Below are 25,715 nucleotides of genomic sequence, written 5' to 3' on the forward strand. Positions count from 1 at the left end.
TTCACAATTTTAGATACTGGCGCTTTTTTGCATTTCTTACCTCATTGCACTTGCTTATTCTCCTTGCAACAATAAGCTGGATCATTCCTCGTTTATTGCCTTCAGTAGACATAGACCTTCTTAGGGTTTCCATGGCATCTTGGTTTGTCTTGCCCAACAGGGATTCTCCATTTACTGCTATCAGTTGATCATTCACCCGAAGCCTTCCATCCTGGGAAGAAAACAGGTAAAAATAAGTGCTATTAAACAGACTGCTATAAAAGAAGTAGCTTTTCCTTTAGTTAATAAATAAAATAAAAACAAAGCAAAAAAAAAAAGTGGGGAGCTTTAATCCTAATGGATTATGCCCAATTGAACGCTGGCATAATAACGTCTAAGCAGCTATTGTAGCCTGTGTCTATTTCAATCATTTATACATTTGTAAATCAAGTCATTATCATAATCTGTTTACCAAAATAGCATACTAATTCAAAGGACACAAAGTGATTACTTTCCTGCTTCCACAAACACCCATAGAGGTTATTTAGAAACCAAGACATGTAAAAGCTCAAGGCTATTAGACAGTTGCAGAGAACTGTCCCCTTAACAAATGGCCAGGAAATTTTCTCTAGGCTGAGAAATAGAGTAAGTGACCCACAAACAGGGGAGGGGAGGGGAAAGATTAACGTCTACTATACGCCCATTCTGTGACAGGACCTATGCCAAGTCTTTGCATTGATTAACTTCATTTAACTAGCATGTCAATGGGTTGTATGTTCTGTGAGAGAAAAAATGAAAGGTTGAAGTTATGGACTCCATCCCCACGTGACACATCACTGATACATCTCCTAGTTGTTTGATTGTGAATGTGGGTACCATGAAGAAATGAGAAAACTTCTGTTAACTGTATATGTTTTCAAAATAGGAACAGGGTTGAAATTAAAATTTTTGTTAATAGGCATACGCATGGTAAAGTTGACACTCACTTTAGATGCTGCTCCTCCATTAATAATGGACTTGACAAAGATTCCCAAATCTGCATGGTTCTCTTTTGACCGGTTACCTTTGACACTGACACCAAGGCCGGCAGATCCTGAATCATTAAGTGGAACTTCAAATGTCAGAAATTCCCTGGTGCCATCAGGTGTAAGAACAATATCCTCATCTTCTGGTTTCTAATAGGGAACAAAATTGCACAGCACATTATAGTCCAATGTTTCTTTCTCAAAGTTATTTTTAAAGACTGCTAATGAGCAGTTCCTTAATCATAAGAGGCAAAATATTTCCATGAAGGTTCCACAGCAAGATCCATGAAAACACTACATCTGCACCCACTCCAGAAGATTCTTGGAACCAGCTGTTAATATTTTTATGTAGCAATTATTCAATATTGAACCAAACTTAAATCAAATTTGAGAAAGATAGAGGGAAAATGTAGTGGAAGGACTAAAGACTAGTAAATTTCTAGAGTTCGGGATTTTTTTGGTGTAATCATATATTCTAAACGACAAGAAAAACAGTAACAATGGGAGTAAAAATAAATAAATATAATTCATTTGTCTACCTTTTTATGAGGAAATTCTGAAGTTATCAATATATTTAATGTTCACTAATGGTGTTTATTCACAAAAAATAACAAATCCTGATCATACAAAATCAGCAGAAAAAGGTATATGGGTTCAGAGAGCATCTAAAGAATTCTAACATCAACATCTGTGAGACAAAGTAGAGATATACAACATCACAGAAAACTTTTCCACAATATTGTAGCATACATAATATAGCTGGTAAATATTATTCAGGTAATCTTGTTTAATTAGTTAAGATTTAACTTCATAGTCACCAAGTATAGAAGGAAGACTTTTTAAAATAAAAAACATTTAGGATATACAAATTATTGTTCACCTCCCTTAAAACAGAAGAAGAAATGAAAGCTTAAGGTAGAACTGAATAAAATGCATTAAGATGACAGCCTATCATTAAGAAAGGCTACACTCCAGAAGAGGAAGCACTCAGCCTTCTGAGCTCCTCCTCCTCAGCAATCCCGCCCATGACCAAGATTTCCACCATCTCTATACTGGTCATGTCCAAATCAGTAAGGCTAGGACGCTTGTTCAAGCACAAACTCTTGCTCCAACCACATAACAGACACGTGGCACAGGCTCTTCAAGTAAAAACTGAATGGCACATCTAGTCCTACAACCTATTTCTCCTCCTCTTTTCCCACGTTTGAAATATTTCTCCAGCACCTGTTTAGTCATTCAAGCTTGACTTATCAAATTGTAATTGAACAATAAGAAATACAATGGTACACAGATATGTAGGAATATATACTTTAAACAGATTGTGCTTTTACAGAATGTTCAATAACACAAAAAAAGTAGGTGACTGCATCCTACCAAATTTTTAAAATGTCCTAATAAGAATAAAAATCAACCCAAGGAATTTGGAATTCAAGGAAATTTGGAATGCAAGGAATTTGGGGCATAAACATGCAATCTCAGATGTCTCAATTAGATAAAATACATTTTGAGAGTACACTATCTGTAATTTTTTAGATCATCATAAAATAAGCAATATGCTATTTATAAATCTTTAGACCCATAGTAATGTGATGTTTCTAATTTACAAATATGTAAAGTTAACATTTTATGGTAGGACATCTTTGTGCTATCTCAAAGGATGGCCTGATAGTTTTTAAAGACAAGTAACACTTCAATTACAATAAACTTGCTAATGGGTTAAAAAAAAAATTAAAACTTATATAATGAAGAACTCAAAATAAGAATCTGAAAAAATACAGAGTAATAGTCATGTTAACTATGCAAAGTAAATACATTTATGATCAAAGTCCAAATAAAGCCTTAAGCCTGCTCATCATAAAAACTAGATTTAAAATATTCCCAGGCTGGGCGTGGTGGCTCACGCCCATAATCCCAGCACTTTGGGAGGCTAACGCAGGTGGATCACAAGGTCGAGGCAGGTGGATCGCGAGGTCAGGAGATCGAGACCATCCTGGCTAACATGGCGAAACCCCATCTCTACTAAAAATACAAAAAATTAGCCGGGCATGGTGGCGGGCACCTGTAGTCCCAGCTACTTGGGAGGCTGAGGCAGGAGAATGGCGTGAACCTGGGAGGTGGACCTTGCAGTGAGTGGAGACCATGCCACTGCACTCCAGCCTGGGCGACAGAGCAAGACTCCGTCCCATAACAAAAAATAAAATAAAATAAAATATTCCCAGAGAACAATTTTAGCTCAAATAAAACCAATGTATTGTGGGCAAAAAAAGATCAAATATATCAAATACTTTGATACAAAAGTATCTTTATATACATGCTTTGCTCTATAAACATGAATATTCAATACACTTTTTATTTTGGTCCATGTAGCTCAAAACAAGTGTTTTTGTTGTTTGTTTTTTTGAGACAGTCTCACTCTGTCACCCAAGCTGGAATGCAGTGGTACAATCACTACTCACTACACCTTTGACCTCCCCAGGCTCAGGTGATCCTCCCACTGCAGCCTCCAGAGTAGCTGGGACTACAGGCACATGTCATCAAACCGGGCGAATTTTTGTATTTCTTTAGAGATGGGGTTTCACCATGTTGGCCAGGCTGGTTTCAGACTCCTGGGCTCAAGCAATCCACCCGCTTTGGCTTCCCAAAGTATTGGGCTTACGTGCCCAGCCCCTTGAAACATTTACAGAGTACGAAATAATGACTATGTGTGAATGAACTGCACTACCTCAATATAAAATCTGTTACAAGAATATAAAGTATGGTAAATTTTGATGTTTAAAATACAAAACAACATCAATACACATCATAGTTCCCCTTGACTTTAAATTTGGAGGTTACTGAAATAAAAAATTATTCTGTCAATCAGTACTTATAAGCATGGAAAAGCTACATTTGAAAAAATGGAAAACAAGAATATTCTTTCTATGGACACACCTAAGTCTCATCAGTCACTATGCTTACTTGCTTCAACTCTGGAAGGTTCTTAATTGTTACTTTCTGATTTGAATCTTCAGTTGCCTTTTCAGTGTTTACTGAGTTTTACATTTCCATAACATTTTACCAAGGCTTACAATTCTCATATTTTTCCTACTTGAAAGATCAGGATAAGGAGCTGGCTGCATATATGCAGAAAAATTTTAATCAAGTTGCAATATTTTCTGATTGCCGAACTCTGAACCTGTTTTAAAAAAGAGCATATTCTCCAGGGGATAGTTTCATTTATTATAACAACTGCAGAATGGGAATAATCTTTTTCAGCTTTCTTACCAAGTCTTAAGTCATTATTATCATTAAGAACACTGATGTGAAACATTGTATGTTTCATGTGATATTCCATTATTAATCCATTTGGCTTTTGACATAGGCAGAAATTAATGCCAGCTTTTAGAACTTAGTTCTCTGGCAGAAAAATGTTTTTTAAAAACTGTGCTCTTCAAAAATCATTTGAAATGCTATATTACTGAGAACATTCATAAAGTCAGATAGTATAGGAATCTCCATATTCTGATGTAAAATAGAAACTAACTTTCTATCACCTTGCTATTCCATCCAAATTCTGCACCTTATCAACTGTTTCTCGAATTAAGATCTTTCTACAGAAATGCAAAAAATGTCTTTTCTTTAACTTGCTCCTCATGTCATCTGGGCACAGTCATGTCACTCAAGCACACCTGCCTCACGCACATACATGTGTGTATACCTCAAGTGATTGTTTTCAGCAATAAAGCCTGTCAGTTCTTCCTTTGCCCATTTCTCCATTACCATTTGTTGTCTTTAAATGCCCAGAATAAAAGGGCACCTTTGCTAAGGAACCTGCTGAATGGGTATTGTGAAAGCTACTTACTATCCCACCCTCCAGAGAACAGCAGAAAAGATGTACATTTCTATCTGCAGTGAGACAAAGAGTCACAAGTGGGCACCATCATGGCCCCCTTTTCCTTCTTCCCCAAATAACAGTCCAAAATCCACAGTTAATCTGCAGCAAAGGTGTTATCTATAAAAAAGGAAATAAGAGTTGATTGTGTTAAGCAGCAGAAAAACAATCATGGGAAGGGTAATCTCTGAGCCGCAACAAATGAAAATTTGGATGAGAATGTACAAAATATTGTGAAGAGAAGCAAAAGAAACATGGTCTGTGCACAAATGATAGAAGACCATAAAATTATAGGAGCGAGCTCAATAGCCGATTTTTGGCTTTGTAACAAAATACGTGACTCAGCAAAATTTTATCACTCCACTATAAATCATTAATTTCTCTCTCTCAAGATCCGCCCTTATCTACAGAATTATCTTTTTTTTTTTTTTTTTTTTTGAAGACAGGGTCTTGCTCTGTCATCCAGGCTGGAGTGCAGTGGCATGATCATAGCTCTCCATAACCTTGAACTCCTGGACTCAAGTGATTCTCCCGCCCTCAGCCTCCCAAGTAGCTAGCTGGGACCCCAGGGCACACCACCAAGCCTGACTAACTTTTTCTCTTTTTTGTAGAGACAGAGTCTTGCTATGTTGCCCATGCTGGTCTCAAACTCCTGGGCTCAAGCAATCCTCCCACCTTGGCCTCCCAATATGCTGGGATTATAGGCAAGAGCCACCATGCCCAGCTGAGTTATTAGCAAATATCTAGTAAATTAATGCAAAAATCCCTATTAAATTAATAACAAAAAGATAAGCAGTCTGCATCAAACAGGAAAAGGATGTAAACAAGCCATTCACTAAAGAAAGATGAGCAAACCAATAAATCAACCTCCAAGTACAAGGTTCAATCTTACTCGCAAATCAATCAAAGGTTATCAAATTGCTCCATATATTTTCTTCAAATTAATGATATCCAACAAATACTGCTTTGCCATAGAACACTAAAAAATAAATAAAAATAATGATATTTAATAATGATATTTAATACTGGTGTGGTGAAATGCGCATGTTCTTGCACTGCTGGTGAATGTAAAAAAATGGTACAATATTTATGGAAACCAATCTGACAATGCTTACCTAAACCTTCTACAGTTTGCCATTTTCTTAAGCTAGAAATATTACTTTTAGTGACATGGCCTACAAAAATAGTTGTGATCATGTACCAAGTTTTAACTGTGAGGATATTGTTTTAATTACAATAGCTAAAAATTGACATGCATGAAAGTCAGGAAAATTAAGATATATCTACACAATGGAATGCCATTCAGCTAATAAAGTGTCTTAGCAAAATAATATGTAAGACAAGAAAGTATTTGTGACTAAGAAATTGAGTTTTACCCTTTGGACTTCCATAACTTCCAGTACGCCCATCAAAAACCTCCATAACATATTTTTATGAATTAATGTCTGCCTTCAAAGATCACTAGAAGCTTCACAAGGTAGGAATTTATGTCAGTCTTCACTCGTGCCTGGGGCGTGACATTTATCAACAATAATAGGATATGTGGCTGGGACATGATACATATTAGTTAAATAGGTAGACAAGAACATCTTTTTACTTATTTATTTTTTCTGAGATGGAGTCTCGCTCTGTTGCCCAGGCTGAAGTGCAATGGTATGATCTCAACTCACTGCAATCTCGCTTCCCGGGTTCAAGCAATTGTCCTGCCTCAGCCTCCCAAGCAGTTGGGACTAAAGGCGTGAGCCACTACGCCTGGCTAATTTTTATGTTTTTAGTAGAGACAGGGTTTCGCCATGTTGGTCAGGCTGGTCTGAAACTCCTGACCTCAGGTGACCCGCCCGCCTTGGCCTCCCAAAGTGCTGGGATGACAGGCATGAGCCACCAAGCCAGAACAAGAAAATCATTAAAAAAAATACATTATCTTTGGCTAGGCTCACAGACACAAATATATATATAAAAAAATACATTAAAATGATGATACTGAAGTCACACAATTACAAGTGATTTTAATTTTCTTCTACACATGACTGAATTTTCTACAGTTGATATGCATTAGTTTTACAATACAAAAAATCCATTGTATACCACTTCTTTAATTCTGCTTCCTCAAAAAAACACTGCATGGGGGAGGAGAAATTGATAGAGGGTTATACAGATGGTCCACAACTTACAATGTTTCGACTTAATGATTTTTCCACTTTTGATGGTGCCCATGAAACCATTCTGTTGTTCACTTTCAGTACAGTATCCCACAAATTAGATAAGATATTCAACACTTTATTGTAAAATAACTTTGTGTTAATTATTTTGCCCAACTGAAGGCTAAGGTAAACCTTCTGAGCACATGAGGTAGGGTAGGCTGGGTTACAGCGTTGTAGGTTAGGTGTATAAATGCATTTTCATCATAACAATATTTTCAACATACAGTGGGTTTACTGACAAATTTATGGGGAAGTAACCCCATCATAAATTGAGGGGCACCTGGATATGATGGGCAGGGGCTGCTGCTGGGGACAAAGATGGGCTATGAATGAGCACCTTAGGACAGCTCTAAAAAAAAACCATGCCATGACAGCAGACCATCATAGCGTCACGCAGAATAGAAATTTTCATAGACATTAAAGAGAGAATATACTTATTCAGCAAACAGAGATTAAATAATATGCAGGTAGGTATCTGAGACCATATGAACAACCATTTATATTTTTAACTAAGAGAAAGATTTTTTAAATGGAGAAATTATCATGGTTTTTAAATTTTTCTTAAATTTAAGAACCATGATAAACCTCTTAATAAAAGAATAACCCTCCAAAGAGACTCCAAAATTTCCTTAAGTTCCCCATTTTAATTTATCCCATATGTGAGATGAACATTTCTGTATGTTATTTGTGTTGATATTATAAAGTTCATTATTCTTATCAGTAAAGTTCAAATGTCATATCTGGCTTTATAATGTTCTTTTCTAATTCGAATGGTAGATGCCAAATACATTTTGAAAGACTTTTAAATTTTTTGCTTGGTAAAATAATGCTGAGGAAAAAATGTTTTGCACAATTATTAATCTCTAATGTTAACTCCCAAAATACTCACCCAATCAAAGAAACATCAGACAAACTCAAATTGAGGGACATTCTCAAAGTAATCTGCCCTTTCAAAAATTAAAAATTTGCCTGGAGTAATTTGTTCTTGAGAAAATATTAACAAACGTAATAGGTAAAAGGAGATTAAAGAGCCATGAGAACTTAGTGCCATACATGATCCTGAATTGGAAACAGGACCAAATTCTATTCATACTCGTATTTCATTCATTCTCTCATTCATTTATGATATAAAGAACATTAATTGGGACAACTGATAATACAATCGATTTAATCATTTTCGTAACTATAACACAGTTACATAAGAAAATGTCCTCCTTCTGGCCAGGCACAGTGGCTCACGCCTGTAATCCCGGCACTTTGGGAGGCAGAGGTGGGCAGATCACGAGGTCAGGAGATCAAGACCATCCTGGCCAACATGGTGAAACCCCATCTCTACTAAAAATACAAAAATTAGCTGTGTGTGTTGCACATGCCTGTAATCCCAGCTACTCGGGAGGCTGAGGCAGGAGAATTGCTTGAGCCTGGACGAGAAGGTTGCAGTGAGCCGAGATCGAGCCACTGCACTCCAGCCTGGGCAACAGAGTGAGACCTGGTCACACACACAAACAATATGGCAGCCTACACTTGATCTATTAAGTGTTAGCAAAATAAACCTAATAAGGCCCATGCTTAATTTCTAGCTCATTAAATTTCTAACTTGAGACTCTAACCTTTCTGAAGTTAGCCTATCAAGATGGCTTCTGACCTTCAAAAAAGTTCCTAAAGAATCTCCAATGTATCCCTGTGGTTTCTGTAGGGAAAGCCCACTAACTTTCTAGAATGCATTTTGAATTCTTGAAAGTTAAGCATGTGGCTGGGCGCAGTGGCTCAAACCTGTAATCTCAGCACTTTGGAAGGCCATGGTGGGTGGATCGCTGAAGGTCAGCTCGAGACCAGCCTGGCCAATATGGTGAAACCCCTTTCTACTAAAAATACAAACAATTAGCTGGGCTTGGTGGTGCATGCCTGTAATTCCAACTACTCAAAAGGCTGAGAAAAAGAATCGCTTGAACCCAGGAGGTGGGAGGCTCCAGTGAGCCGACATCAGTGAACTTTGTTAATAAAGCAAGACAAATGCATTCTACAAATAAAAACGAACAAAGACAAATATGATAAAGAACTACAAAATGGGAGAGAACACTAGTTCCGGTTAGGGTAAGCCTCATGAGATAGGTAGAAGTCAGTAGGATTAGAAGTTGGCGTCCATATGGACAGGCAAAGAAGGTGAGAGCAGGCCGGGCGCGGTGGCTCACGCGTGTAATTCCAGCACTTTGGGAGGCCGAGGCAGGTGGATCATGAGGTCAGGAGATTGAGACCATCCTGGCTAACACGGTGAAACCCTGTCTCTACTAAAAATACAAAAAATTAGCCAGGCATGGTGGCAGGCACCTGTAGTCCCAGCTACTCAGGAGGCTGAGGCAGGAGAATGGTGTGAACCCGGGGGGCGGAGCTTGCAGTGAGCCAAGATCGCACCATTGCACTCCAGCCTGGAAGACAGAGCAAGACTCCATCTCAAACAAAAAAAAAAAAAAAAGAAGGTGGGAGCAGCCCAAGTCAGGAGAAAGTATTTGCAAAACTGGTCACTGGGCTGGGAAAGGACAGAAGTGTCCATGCAGTAGTTAATGGAAATCAATGGTACTAAACACATGTTCTAGGAAAGCCTATGTATCAATCCATGAGCAACGTAAAAAAAAAAAAAAAAAAAAAATCAACAAGATCTCTTCCCACTGTCTTGACTAATGAGATGGCATCTAACCCTGGATTTCTTTATTACTTGTTTATTTTTAAAAAATTCAGTCATAGTTTATCAGCCTCCAACATGGAACTCATACTGTATTACCTGAAACTATATATGTAGCTTAGCTTTTTTTTTTTTTTCCCCCTCAACATACTGAGTCACATTAAGGAGAAATAAAATCTGCCCTGCAGATTCTGGTGTCAGACAACCTGAGTTTATGGCTGGCTCCAAGATTTGGAGTGTCTTAAGGTTAATTCTTTGTTCCTCCCCTTTCAATAGGATAATATCACCAACTAAGTCAAGCTTGTCCAACCTGAGATCTGTGGGCCGCATGTGGTCCAGGATGGCTTTGAATGTGGCCCAACACAAATTCCTACCTAAGCTTTCTTAAAACATTATGAGATTTTTGTGATTTATTTATTTATTTATTTATTGGCTTATCTGCTATCGTTAGTGTTAGTGTATTTTATGTGTGGCCCAAGACAATTCTTCCAATGTGGCCCAGGGAAGCCAAGATATTGGACGCGCCTGAACTAAGTCATGGACATTGTAAAGATTAAATAAGATAATCCACATAAAGAGTTTCACACAATAACTGATGAATAAATGCCAGTCATAGATAGGACTGCAACGTTATAAGCAATGTTAAGCATTAGAGGTGAAAGAAACTGTCTTCTATTTTTTGTAAGCCTGTATAAATCACATATAGTTCCTGACAGAAGTAATATATCTCCTGTAGGAAAAGAAAAAGAATCATAACTGTATGCACAGGTACCATTCCTGTGGTTTAAAGTTGATATACCATGGTTTGCTCCAAAATCAACCCTGAGAAAGCCCAAAATGAAAGTGAGCATTGGACTTGGATTTGTGGTGAAATCATTAGTGCTCCCCTCCTCCCCATTTCTAGGCATTGACAAAATAGATAATCAAAGATTTCACAGACCTAGAACCTAAAACAAGTCATTAAGAAACACTAATAAAAAGAGCAAAAGCCTATCATGTAGTTTTCCTTGAGCAATACTATGTGCCAAGAACTAGCAATATTCAAAAAGCCTAAAACAGATCCTTGGCCATCAAAAGGCAGAAAGGCAGAGACTGTGCCCCTGTCAATTTCTTAAATTATCATGTTAATATTAAGCCTTTTACAACTCAAAATGATACCGCATACCTGGAGCACAAAGAGAGGCACAGATGTGAGAGCATGCATAAAAAATTAAGAAACAAATAATATTTCAAACTAAACTATACTTTTAACTTTGTTTGGGAAACTCGTATTAGAAAAAAAAGTCCAAGTGTAACTAGAAGTCAGACACATGTAAAAGTATATATGACTTCCTTTTTTAAGGTGACTCCCAGTCACCATGTCATGCTACCATAAACACACAGCTTGTGAACTGAAATGCACCTTGCATTTCTTAACAGAATACCACGTCAAAAGATGCTTCTCTCCCTCTGGTGACTGAGGAATTCACAGCCGATCATCAGTTTCCTCAACACGACTGACTACATGTTTTTTGTTGTTGTTTATTTTTAACTTTTTGGTAGAGATGAGGTCTCATTATGTTGCCCAGACTGGTCTTAATCTCCTGGGCTCAAGTGATCCTCCCAAAGTGCTAGGATTACAGGTGTGAGCCACTGCACCTGGCCCTGACTACATGTTTTGAAAGAACATCCCTATCTTTACTACTCAAAGCATCATTTTCCATCTCAGATTGTCTCAGTCATTAATAGATTAGTTTGTGTGCAAAGTCATTGTGTTTTCCAAAATATTCTATGATACTTATCCTAAACCATAAAGGAATAGCTCTTCCCCTAAGGATCACATTGTAAATACTTCCTCCTTTTGCATTTATTCTGTAACTATTTCATGGTACAGATACAAAAGGTGTGTGTGTGTGTGTGTGTGTGTGTGTGTGTGTAAATGACTGTGGATCTATTTGGTTTTATAGATCTTTTCCATTTATTTTGAGATATGGTGAGAAAAAGCTAACTTTTCTAAGTAAATGGGCAATTGTTATAAACACTACGTAAACTATCCTTTTAAAGCTACTAATTTGAAGTGCCATCTTTAACATACATGCACATACCTATACACATCATGTCAGTTTCTGTAACCCTTAATCTGTTTAAATGATCTATTTGTTTACCCCTATAACAATGCCATGCTGTTTTAGGTATTGTAGCTTTACATTATACTCTGCCACAATTATTGTCTTTTCAAAGAGTAGTATAAATTGCTATTGTACCCCATTTTATTATTTAGAATCAATTTGTCCAATTTCCCCTTATCTAACCTACCCCAACACATAAATATCAGTGTGATTTTGATTAGATATAATTGTCCTATTTATTTTATAAGCCAAAAATTAAAGCTAGGAATTGTCTACAACACACACTTATTAATGTGGAATATTCTCAAGGCTGTTTACTGATTTTCTTCCAAGATGTAATTTGTCACCTGTTTTTAGAATTGTGGAATATTTATAGGAGGATCACTTGAGCTCAGGAGGTCAAGGTTGCAGTGAGCCATGAAATATGGTGAGATTCTAGACTCAAAAAAAAAAAAGAAAAGAAAAGAAAATGAAGGAATATTTGAAAAATAACATTAGTTCAAAGTTGCCTGTTTATAAAGCTGTACAGAAAATGAAACCTGTTTATTATGTTATTTAAATTCATTATATTTTTTCTTTAGTCAACAATGTAAAAATTTTTGGAAAGGGACATACTGACATTACCTACTATGGAAATGACTTTGCTAAATTTTCCATTTACAATAGTTTGAGAATGAATGTTTTTGTGCTATGTTGTTTGATGTAAAAAGGAAAAAAGATCCTGATTGTTAGAATTTCTACCATGTCAATATAAAATGCCCTTTTTACTCCCATATGGCGCATCATCACAGAGACTGATAGAGCAATCCTTCCTTTTATTGTGTTAGTTCTGCCTGCTGGAACTAAGCTTACTGTTTTATCCCCAGTCTGTCTCAGGACTTGTTTTCTTAACAGGATGCAACTATGTTTGCATTTTAATGTGAGCTGTGAGTCCTTAACTTTTGTTAAATTATCTCTTTTATAGTTATTCTAACAACTATGCTTAGCCTAATACTGACACATCACTTTAATTTTCCTGTGTATACTTTTTTTACTGTATTCTCTTAGCCCTCCCTTTTTTTCCATGACTGAACCAAGTTTTTTAACTTTTCTTTCCATTTTGTGGCCACTTATAATTTAGCATTTCACAACTCATGAAATACTTTGCATATATGCCAAACAACTAAGCTTTGGTCCTCATTTTGCAAGTGAATAGGAAGTCTCTCTCTTTTTTGTGTCTATCTGACCAAAATTAATCACAAAATATACTCCATTTGGGGTGGTAACAGTAAGTCACCTTAAAATAAGACCACTTTGGCATTTAATAAACCCATGTATTAAATATTACGAGCCAGGAAAAGGCAGGACAAGTAACTTCATATTAAATTAGTAAGAAGTTAGTTCCATGTATGTTTCCAACATCTCTGCATCCTTCAAAAGACAAAGCTCTTACCGTTTCTTTTGGAATCTGCATCTGGCTTGGCTCTGCATTCTAGAAGAATTGAAGAAAAACATAAATACAGACTGACCAAAGCCATCTTCAACACACAGGGACACAATGATTTATTTTAAAGAAAATTTTGTTGATTCTTAAAATCCACAAAATATATAAAGGGTAATTTTATGATGGCTGACATAATGCTCTGTCTTCCAAAATTTTGCTGATGTGTGTGTTTATGTGTGTGTTTTAAGAAATTTTTCTAGATATATATTTTTACTTGCTCATTCACAGTACATCATGAATTTATTATCTGGAGGAAAACAAGTCTCACCAAACTGCTTTCCTAATCATGGCACTGTTTCTAATTTTGCTTTAAAATTTTCCCAATCAAATCAAAGTTTTAAGGTATAGAATCATTTGATAGCTAGACCAGATAATAACAGTTTGAACCACAGTCTGAACCACAGCTTTATACTTTAAAATGTTGCACAGGAAATAAACATGATTTTTTTTTTCATATAATGTTGATTTGCCTTAATTACCTAGGAACTTACAAGGATGATTTATAAAAAAAGGCACCGACTGATAAAAGTATTTAGATTTAGACACACAGAATTTAAACACAGACACCCCAAACAGAGGAAAATAGTTACATCTACTGGATTCAAGATTATTTTTAAATGCCCCCTCCCTTTAAATTTTCAGGATTTTATTCTCTTAAATTTTGAAAAGCAGCTGCAACATGCATAATAGACTGACGGCCTACTGGCGTACTCCTTAATGAAAAGCTCACAAGCAATAAATTACATAACCAAGAAAAAAAAAAAGTAGGTAGCAGAAGGGAAAAACAGAAGCCTGGAAGATCAAAATTGGACAAGAAGAACCTGAATAACCTTAAGCTGGCTATATGCTGGCACTAACTCTGGAAAAGGCTGCTTAAGAGCAGTGTCTAAGCTTTGGCAATCTAATAATGCTAACTAGTGCACTCGGAGACACTGAGGAAGAATTAAAGCTTCGGCAAATCACATGGAAAGCTAGTTGTTTTTTTTTTAAGTGCTCATTTACAATTTAATAGAGACATCTCCAGATTTAGGATCAGGTGGCATTTTAAGCACAAAATTGGATAACAGTGGGGGGAAAACGAAAAACTGAATTTAAATTGAGAAATAATGCATTAAACATTTTTAAATATAAAGAAGTTTTCATAATTTATTCAAAATCTACTTAAAACAAAAGTGTTCACTTTTCAACCTTATCACTGTCTGAAATTTCCATAAAATCCACATTAAGTTTTAAGACCTGTGTGTAACCAGGGGATAAGATATTATGACTAAAATTTTTTCATTTATAACATTTATAGAAATAGTTTATATAGAGAATAAAATATAGTTATTGTATTTATAATAAAATATAAATTTTATCATAACACATCCATACTTGAAGACACAAGAGAATTTGGGCTATATGATAAATTTGGAAACCTCGTTTCTAAAACCTTGTCACTCTAGATTATACAAATTAATTTTTGTTTAGAGCTAAGAGCTAGATGAAAAGGATGTATTCCAAAATGATCCAAGTAGAATCTGTTTTGAAATATTTAAAATACCACTTGTACTTGAAATAAAACAATTTTCTTACCACATCAAAAGACAAAGGCAACTCCTCCAATTATGTCATTTTTATATATAAATGAAACCTAGCACTTTTGCAGAAAACCACTCAGAACTATGTACATTTAAGACACTTATTTCATTCACACCAATACCATGTAAATACTCATATGTATTAATGTATGTATGGAAAGTGAAGGAGATAGGTTGCAAAAGTTGTAAATGCCTTTTCATTTCCTTCATTTATGTCATCCTAACATGACCTATATTTGTATAATTAATAGCCATGAGGCTTATTGCCACTTACGTCTTTTTATTTTTAATAATAATTTTTTTTAAAAGGTATTCCTTTTCATACAACAGTAAGGAAGCAAGCATCTATTTGGCTTACTGACATGTACTATGAAAATGTGAAGTATGAAAATTTGTCATATGCAGTGTGGAAGATGGCAAGCTTTCAGCGACAGTCTGTGGAGTGACAGTTCTGAAATAATCGGCATCTCTGTATTCAGTCAGTCCATCTGAGGGTGTACAGTGATGAACATTTGATGCCCTTGAAAATATCCCTACAGTCTGATGTTTAAGTACCCCTCCATTCATTACTGAGGATATCCGTTTCTGAAACTAAGGGAGTATTAGAGAAAAGAATGTTTGTATTCAGTGAGGGCTGAAAGAAATATAAGATCTAGAAACTCCTCAGAAAATGTTTCAATAAACATTTGCCATCAGGCAACTAACCCAGACCCCTGGCTGCTGCATATCAGAAATCTTTCATCTACTCTAAATTTACACACCAGTTCCCTTGGGTGGAAGGCGTCTTCCTGGCGAAAGACCAGAAGGCTCACAGTTCCTTCCATCTTGGTGCTTCTCAACAGGGAAACAACTTCCTCTTGGGATTTGCCCACTAAATCTACTCCATTTACCTAAAACAAAACAAAACAAAACAAAAGTTTTCAGCTGTAATCCTGTGGAAACAACAGGAAAACACACACACACACACACACACACACACACACACACACACACACACTCTCTAGGACTAGCCATATCTGCTATGGAACATAACTCATTTCATGCACAATTCTGCCACGATCTGGGAACTACTAAGGTTTTGTGACTAATAAAGAAACTAAGACCAGATATCTAGAAGTAAGAGAGGAAGTGGTCAATCTTTTAGTGTTCATCATTAAACCCAAAGTGACAATCACCAGGGCATTGACAAGTACCAAGCAATAAATATTTCAAAAATGTCAAGTTAACACAAAACTTACTGGCTTAGAACAGAGATATTTTGATAGCCTTGTGCATCATAGGTTTTCTTATACCAAAATAAAAAGGTGTTGCTCTTATAAAGGGTAATAAAAACACACCAAAAATATTTTGGTACAGTATTTTCACTTTCAATGAAATTTTACTGATAAATATAAATAAAACACTTTACCTCTAAAAGGTAAACATTAAAGAAACTACAAAACAATATTTTTTAGCAGGGAAGCAATATTTCAGCTGAAATTTTTTCAATGTTATGAGAGAATTCAAAAAGGAAAAAAATTTAAAACAACTTGTTCTTAGGGAATCTTTTATCTAACAGGAAGTATAACATCATTATCAGAAAGCACTATATACTCCACAGAAATGAGAGCATATGTTTCCTTTAAAAGGTATTCTACATTTTTCTTTTTAGACAAAAAAGACATTTTGTCCAAGGCAAATAAGTTTATAACTTAAATTACAGTATCAAAACTTTCCTGTAGTTAAAATATATTTCAGAACATTTCCCCTTCTGAAAAAAATCAACCTCATATACCTCAAGGTACTACTATTAAGGAATTGCAGACAGAAGGACTGAATTCAAGTTCCAGTGGAGACTCTTACAAAATAAAACAAGCTACGGCTGCACACATGGGCTAACATACCACTCAATTTATACCCCAAGGACAAGCGGCCTTTTCAGGAAGCAGAACCCTAAACATAATTTGTACTCAAACAAAAGAAAGTGAAAAAAAATCTAGACAATTAAGTCACTTGATCCTTTTTTCTTTGTATGATTCTAATTATCTGGACACTCAGAGAAAATGCACATAAGTATCAATATTGTATAGCTACAACTGTAGATACTAGAAGGTTGGGCTTAAAGCATGCAAAAATGAAGTTTCCATTTTAAGACAAAGATGACAGCTATGGAAATAAAGCCTAACTCGAAAGACATACAGGTTGCAGGTCTTTCTCACTGCTTTAAAATAAAAAGGTTTTTCTGATATGTTGAAAGTAAAGCGATTATGTGATAAAAGAAAAAAGTGACTCAATAATAAAGCAATTATCTTTAGAAAGAAAGACGGAGAGAGCCAGAAAAGGACAGATATGTTTTTGGACTCAGAAGACAGGAGGACTGAATTCAAGTCCCAGCGGAGACTCTTACAAATAAAACAAGCTACGACTGCAGACGTGGGCTAACGTACCACTCAATTTATACCCCCAGGACAAGTGGCTTTTTCAGGAAGCAGGACCCTAAACATAATTTGTACTCAAACATCTGTTATTTAGCTTCTAACAGTGCCTATTTAACATACGTTGTCACACGCACAGGACCAAAACAGTGGGAATAAAATTTAAGGGATCTAGGCTCCAAATGTAGACATGGAAAAAAATACAGACGGTATCCCTCTCCTCCCCTACTTTACAAAAATTCTTTAGGAGAACTCAATCTGGAGAGAGAGAAACCATATATGAAACTATAAGAAAAAAGGATAGTGTGGTAAAAGTTTACCTTAGCATTAATATTTGAATACTAGTTAATTAGGAAATGCGGTATCTGCTAATAAAAATACAGACTATATTTTCTTTAAAAAAAACTAAGCAAAATGGTTTAAAACATATTTTTCAATTTTCTCTTTTATGTGCAAACCATCACACAAACACAAATTATGTATGTTAATCTATTTCCAAGGCAGCTTCAAATACCAATGAACCCAAACTCATAAGACATAGAAAAAAAATTCAAAAACGATTTTTCTTTTCTTTCCTGACATTTGACTCTTATGACTCAATTTATTCTCCATGCTGCCATTTCAAGATTTCCTTGCTCCTCTTATTAAGAAACGCTGTTTTCATTTATTTCATCTGTCTCTGTTCTGAATACATTTCCACATTGCCAGACATAAATATAAAGCCATTTAGAAACGTAACCTTACAGATATTTTATATGACAAAATGTTACCTCATAAACCAAATGTCTGAATAACTAAAAATTTATAACTAAACTAAATGGGGCTGGGCATGATGGCTAACGTCTGTAATCCCAGCATTTTGGGAGGCCAAGGCAGGAGTTCAAGGCCAGCCTGGCCAATGTGGTGAAACCCTGTCTCCATGAAAAATACAAAAATTAGCCAGGCATGGTGGTGCACGCCTGTAGTCCCAGCTACCAGGGGGGCTGAGGCAGGAAAATCACTTGAACCCAGAAGGTGGAGGCTGCAGTAAGCTGAGATTGTGCCACTGCACTCCAGCCTGGGCGACAGAGCGAGACTCCATCTCATAAAAAAAAATAAATAAATAAATGGAAAGATAATTTCTCATCAGATAACATGGAAAAAAGAGCTGGGCACGATGGCTCACACCTGTAATCCCAGCACACTGGGAGGCAAGAGGATCGCCTGAGGCCAGCAATTCAAGACCAGCTGGGGCAACATAGCAAGACTCTGCCTCTACAAAAATTTTAACAATTAAAAATATATATATATAAAATAACATGGAAAATCTAAACATAAAACAGAAACACATTTTGTGACGCATACTTCCGCTAAAATGTATATAACTGAATTTCATATTTTATGAAAATGTTTTTAAAAGTTGGCTCCTGGAAATGGAACATTTCAAGAATTAGGGAACATCCTGCTGGGGAAGTCACTTACCTCTATAAGTCTGTCTCCTGCCTTAAGTCGGCCATCCTGAATGGCCGCCCCCCGGGGGAGAATGTTTTTCACATAGATTGGAGCTGAGCCACCTATTGTTACATCTCTGGAAGTGATGCTGAATCCCAAACCTTCTGTACCTAGGTATGTGAAGGAGAAGAAAAGTAAATAAAATGAGATATCTTGAATTTTACAGGTGTATTGCACCAGTATACTCAACCTTAACTTGACATTTTGTAACTTTCACAATGGTCCACATTTCTTCTACTACTTTAAAAGTTGTAATAAATTTTTCAAAATAGACTAAATTGTGGAAGGTTTAAATGGTTTACATATCAACAGTTATTAATCTAAGAAGAAACAGCAATCTTCTCAAAGACAGATGAAAGTTAATATGTAAATATGACTGCTAAAAGTTTTTAAATCAATGTAAATCTTTGAATAGGAAATTCACTACATGAAGAAAGAAAAAAACTTCTGTTAAGACCCACAGTACCTCAAAACTCAAGTATTATTGTGCAATAATGACATCCAAATTTTAAGGGTAGGAGGTATGAGCAAGGGAAACAAAAATGTCCAGGGAGATGGAAAAGAATAGTGAAATGAGAGATATCTCTAGATAGAGGTAATGGAACCTCCCAAAGCAGTTTACTAAGAGGATAAACCATAAACCAAATTATCTTTGCCTAGTTCACTTCTAATTCACCTAAATCTTACCATGTATATTTCCTTCACCACCCCCCACTCCCAAACAAGGCAAATTACTCAGTGAAGACTCCATCTCAGATCATGGCTACCAAATCTGGGGATCATATTATGCTTAAAGGTACTAAATTAATGATGCATTTATAAATTACTCTGATGATTCACAGAACTTAAATTCTCATTTCTTTGGCAGCTTTCTTGACAGACAGTCTTACATGCTCAATACAAAGCAGAAAAGTGTTTATATGTCACTAGAATCAAGACGCAAGAAGCCAACATGTGCCCAGGAAAAACTGGGGAGATAATGATACATTTGTAATGAATCACAACATTTTTACAATAATGATTTCTACCTAAGCTTTTTTAAAAAGTTACTTCTTAAGATATTAGTTTCCATTTCAGTTAAAATATTGTTAAGGCAAATGCTTGCTTATTATGGGAAGAATAAAGAGATCTGTAAAGGTGAAAAATCTAGAAAAGAGCACATTAATCTGATACATCACTCAGTATAAAACTGTAATGAAAAGTATAAAATATAAGTGAACAAAAAAGGGTGAATAAAAATGTAGATTAAAGAAACATTAAAGGAGAAATAAAGAAAACACTCCATAATTATTCCTGTAGCAAAACCTACCATAGTTATTCTCAACATCAAACAAAGCATTAATTTACTTTAGTCTGAAGTCACTTTAGGGTGCTTGGATTATTAATATTTCTGATGTCTTCCATGCTGAACACCTGAATGGCATATTGTCTATATGAAATGTTTGTTATTGCTCTGGGGAGATTTTTCCATATGTCTCTGCTTTCATGAAACTCTAATGACTTGCAATAACATTTATTAAGAAAGAATTCTTAATTACTCTCCTTTTGCAATACTAACTCTTTTGAACTATGAATGCTGACTGTTGTAGGAACCTCAATACTATTAAAATATCAGCAATAACCCCTAAATCTGTAAGCTAAAAGTTCAGGCAATGACCTTTCAAGGAAAGATAAGTAGATATCAATTTTCATTTAACAAAGCCAACAAAACATTCTGCACTGACTGAAACAGATTACTGACCTTCTCCTCTGACTTTATTAAAAAGCTAATTTCTACAAAAGAGCTGGGTATTTGAGAATACCAAAATGGCAATAAATATTAAGAAATCATAATTATGGAAGCAAGTACACTGAGGCTATTCTGTTGTCATGTTATATAACATAGCTCCAAAATTAGGCCAAAGAATAATTATACTGACATCTTTTTTTGTACTAAGAGTTGATTCCAGTTTTTGAAGAACTGCTGCCACTCAAAGCACATTAGCTCACTTTGAACTGAATCTGAAGTTTAACACTGACACACCCTATGTTTTTAATGTACTTCACTAATAAATGTAATAACTTGTAAGAAAAAAATCTGCTAGCTACAAGGAAAGCCTGTTCAATTCTCCTACATTCATTATTATTAAAATATATGCATTTAGTCCTAATCAAAGATAATCAGCATTCTTCCCCACATTTATAGTAAACATAATTTTTATATAAAATATTTGTAAGTATTGGCAGCATGCACAAGCAGCATGTGCTTTTTGTCATACATTCTCACAGTTGGTAAATTAAAATCAAGATCGATCTATGGGACTCTATATCATTAAGATTACTCAAGGTCTGAAAAACACTTAAAACCATTGTTTCTCCTTTCAGTGATTAAGCATAGTCTTTCTAAATTAGCTTGTGTAAATGCAATCATATTTTTCATTAAATGCTATTAAAATAATATCTGTATTCAAAACAATGGTACTATTTTTGTAAGTAAAATGTATCAATTTGATTTATTTATAACGTCAGACTTACTATAACATAAAAATTAGATATACTCATTATTTTCCTTTTTTTGGAGAATCTGTATTCTGTTTAATACTTTACCTTTATCTTCTCACTTCAGATTTCCTTTGTATTTCTCATTCTTTCATTAGCAAAACAATGGTACTTTTAATGGCAAATCACCTCATTTAAAAAGTTCATGTTATATCATGATTTGTCAAATATCCTAATTTTTGAAAAACCATAATTAACTAAATGAATATTGCTGTATCAGTGTAAAAAGGAAAAGATATTTATGAACCAGTATCTTTATGACAATGGTGAAGCAAAATACTGTACCTTTGTTTAGAGATATCAAGCAGAATTTTATTTTTTATATGATTCTATTTGTAGTTCTTGATATGTTTTTGGTTAAAAACAAGGGCCTGTCATTTAAGTAGAGCAAAAGGAGGAAAGAGGATGTGATATTTCTCTCATTTAGGAATTGACAGAGCTAAAGGGGTTTCTGTTGATATGACTCTGCATTTGCAACGAGGCAAGCTGTCAACGCCTGATCATGTCAACCAAGTATTTAGAGCTTAAAAACCAGTAACCAGAAATAAGAAACTTGAGGTTCACATAAAGTTCATTGAAAGAATATGAGTTAGAAAGGAAACAGCAGTCTCAGAGTTTACAACCTTGTAAATGCTACCCCAAATGTAAAGAAGAATGGTCTGAATATCTGGATATGGAAAACATTCTAGTAAGAATCTGTGGCCAACAGCCACATGACCTGAGGAAATAATGAACCTCTCTTGGAATCATTTCCTCCAACTATAAGAGTTGATGGTTGAGCCTATAAAAAAAATATTCTTTATAATAATACCATTTTGAAAGACATGATTTAAAAATATATCAAAATGCTCAGCTAAAATGGATCAGGAACAGTAAAAGTGTATCTTGGTGCCTGGACGAAACATTGGGTGAAAATCATAAAGTCAAGTCCAATAGTTTGCACTCAACTTTGAAGGAGGCAAACTGCAAGAACATGCTCTCTATACAGAGATCCACTGTATACAGGAAGGGTACTAAAATACATAATGGATGGAAGATGTATGAAGAATCAGCAATCGCCATCATGACTTCCACATCACCATAAGAAAGAGAAGCAGGCCTGGACATGGTGGCTCACTGCCATAATCCCAGCACTTTGGGAAGCCGAGGTAGAAGGACTACTTGGGGCCAGGAGTTCCAGATCAACCTGGGCAACATGGCAAGACTCCAACACAACAAAAAATTTGTAAATGAGATGGGCATGGCGGCACGTGCCTCTAGTCACAGCACTTGGAAGGCTGACATGGGGTGTTGCGGGCTACGGTGAGCTATGACTGCACCACTGCACTGTAGCCTGGGCAACAAAGAAAGGCCCTGTCTCAAAAAAAAAAAAAAAAAAAAAAAAAAAGAAAGAAAGAAAGAAAAAGAAAAGAGAGGAAAAGAAAAGAAAAAAAAGAAAGGGAAGTAATGCAGTAATACAAGAAAACAAAAGACAAGAGTCAATGGCCTGGCTTCTCAGCAACCTACTATAAACTCCTGGCAGCCTCAAACAAATTGGTCCCTCCCCACATCAAATACTGAGATTGACATGTACTACCTCTAAGGTCCTCCTTGAGGGCTGGACTTATACAGCAAATGGGGCAGTCAAAATGGTCAAATCCTTACTATTGTTCTGCATTTGATATTAATGTCCTGAAGCCGTTTTCTTTCACAATCAAAAATTTTACTACAGTAACTGCTATCTTCTTCTCATAGACATAGTCTTATTCTCTGCACTTTTACATTTTAATTTCTACAGAGCAAAATAAACCTGAGATATATAAGAAATACAATTTGAAATATGTTAAAAGGTAAGTAACTTTAAAAAATCTATCAGTTCTTTCACAAAATAATTAGATAAGACTCAGGGTGCTTTGGGTTAGTAGGCTGACTTTTAAAATAAATTCCATTTCTACCCTTGTGTGTTGCTGCTAAGAAAAGAAATTCCACAAAACAAAAATAGGATAGGTCGTACCTTTCTTAAGCTGGATATTAAGCCTCTTGCCTATTTTTTTGGTGTTATAACCACTGCTTACAGTCGTACTAAATACATTCTGAGGTGCCGAGGCTGGAGCGGATGGTGGTTTTCCCGAGGGGTGTGCGCTATGAGGTAGTCTTGAGTGAGAGTCTATCTGCTCAGGCGGGTGGTTCAGTCGGGGTGCTCTCTGCACCGTGTGAAGCCCTGCACTGTTCACACTCCTGTTGTCAATATACTGGCTGTCAGGGCTAAAACGGCTTGAATAGTAATTGTTCTTCTCACTTTGGGATAGTTGTTCATACTGCTCTTTATTTGCTGCGGGAACCACATGGAACCAAATGATGGGTGTACGCATGGCTTGGCGAAACATATGTTGTGCTCTGGGTTTGAGAAAGAATAGAAAATTAGCAAATTAAGACTGGCAGACTAGAAGATATTATGAGCTTAATTAAGTTTACTAATTAAGCAATAAGAACTGACAGGCTGTTGAAATTGAAAAGCAAAATTCTAATAACCCATTTATCAATCAAGTTTGCAGCTCTGATCTATCAATAGCTGTTTCTTCAAATATAAATTTCTCATTCTCTCAATAAAAATAGAAAAATTATCTACAACTACAGATAAAATTCTGTCCTCTCAACTGTAAATCATTAAACATGTTTTAAGTATAACAGAAGTATTATAATTTCAATAATAGAAACCAAATGGAACATTCTCTCTACAACATTGTCTAATACAACTTGTAGACATTACAAAATACTTCAATTTAAGTTTTCAAAGAAAGACAGAGCTTTATAATTATATTTAGAATATTGGATTGGGTTAGATGTGTATTTAAAATTTTTAAAATACACACACACACACACACACACACTTAGAAGACTATAGAAAGTAACTATTAATTATTTATTAAGTTGGTATATGTAAAAATCTCAAGAACAGCAATCCAGGCTCAATAATTCAAAATGTTGACAGCTGTGGGTCACAGTGCACCCATACAACCAGCCTGGGAAGCAGCTCTTTCTCATGCTGGTTCCCTGGTCAGGACCTCAAGTTCTTAAGAGTTCTGTTTGCTCCTGCCTTGTTTTATAAGAACTGGCCAACTGTTATGTTTTTCATTGACTAAGGGCCTGAATCAAGATAAAGTGTATCTGAATACAACCCAATATTGTATCTGAATACAACCCAAGATAAAGTGTATCTGAATACAACCTCAAGCAGATACAAACAGCTTTATCTGGTTGTTTGTATCTAGAGAAACTGTGTGCAGCAAAGGTGGACGGGCGAGTTAAAGTATGATAAAAATGGGCACACTGTCAATTTTCCAAAAGGAGAGGAACCAGCAAAATTGTAAAGTTGAAATGGGGGCCATAATACTTAAGAAGAGCTATATCCATCAGAGGACATTTTGAAATACAGTCTAATGGTATTAATTACTGAGTATGTTTAAATTTTCAAAAGCTAATGGCAGAAAATATTCCTCTCCAGTATACAGACTGAGATCACAGACATGTTTGAAGCATTTCAACTGACTGCACTCTGTCATGCCTAATGCAAGTAAGAACAGAAGTGCAGCGAGCACACACTTACTGTTCAAATCTTCTATTTCGAAGGTCGCCATCATTAATCCTGACAATGCAATCATTCTCATGAAAAAGATTTTCATGTTCAGCTTTACCACCTTTCTCCAATCGTTTTACTAATAACCCCAGGGTTCTGGAACATTAAGAATGCAAATGATTACACATGTAATATCTCCACCATGCACACTGCCTTACCACTTTAATGCTGTTATTATATTTACAAAGATGTCCTTACAAAGGAGCATGTTAAAATCACTATTCATACAGTTTTAAATGACAGACAAAAACCACAACAGTTAAAATGACATGTAAAAATGCATCCCTTCCATAAATGTAAAAAATCATTTTCTGGCTGGTCAGTATTATGTTTCGAGAACAAGCTATAACACTCTCTCTGTTTACAAATGCCCCAAACAGAGCCCGCCTAATGGTTGAGTGGGTATTGCAGTGTGGAGGATGGATAAGCATGTATTTTTGAATGGCTTGGGCAATTTTTTGTTTTAAGCCAGCTGGCATGCTAGCTTAAAAGACGACTGCAACTCCCATCTTTCTGTGAAAGTAAAGGTAATGAGGAAAAGCTAACCTCATTGCACTGCAGGTTTGAGAATGATAATAGGAAAGATTTCAGGAATAAAGGAGTTTCCGTGCTTTGCATTTGAATTTGATAGTGCTTAGTATTGTGAATTTCAAAACCTGTTAGGTCTCCCAAAAGTAAGTCATTTATTGTCAATATTCCCATTTGGAAAAACAAATGACCCAACAGAAA

General features: G+C 35.7%; 1 protein-coding gene across 34 annotated transcripts in view; it reads right to left on the bottom strand.

The window, feature by feature from the left end:
- Nucleotides 1-25,715, bottom strand: part of PARD3 (par-3 family cell polarity regulator) — a 707,905-nt gene that overhangs the window by 250,027 nt on the left and 432,163 nt on the right. For 21 of the 34 annotated variants that reach the window (XM_034930282.3, XM_055092624.2, XM_063607334.1 and 18 more), the window contains 7 exons: nt 24,957-25,082; nt 23,364-23,746; nt 18,803-18,942; nt 15,689-15,817; nt 13,297-13,335; nt 966-1,154; nt 41-211 (listed from right to left, as the gene is read on the bottom strand). In XM_034930282.3, the coding sequence (XP_034786173.1) occupies nt 41-211; nt 966-1,154; nt 13,297-13,335; nt 15,689-15,817; nt 18,803-18,942; nt 23,364-23,746; nt 24,957-25,082 (1,177 nt within the window). The remainder of the gene's footprint in view (nt 1-40; nt 212-965; nt 1,155-13,296; nt 13,336-15,688; nt 15,818-18,802; nt 18,943-23,363; nt 23,747-24,956; nt 25,083-25,715) is intronic. The other 13 variants (XM_034930281.3, XM_055092623.2, XM_034930284.4 and 10 more) reach the window with 1 other exon arrangement.

This window comes from Pan paniscus, chromosome 8, assembly GCF_029289425.2.
Source record: "Pan paniscus chromosome 8, NHGRI_mPanPan1-v2.0_pri, whole genome shotgun sequence".
Lineage (NCBI taxonomy): Eukaryota > Metazoa > Chordata > Mammalia > Primates > Hominidae > Pan > Pan paniscus.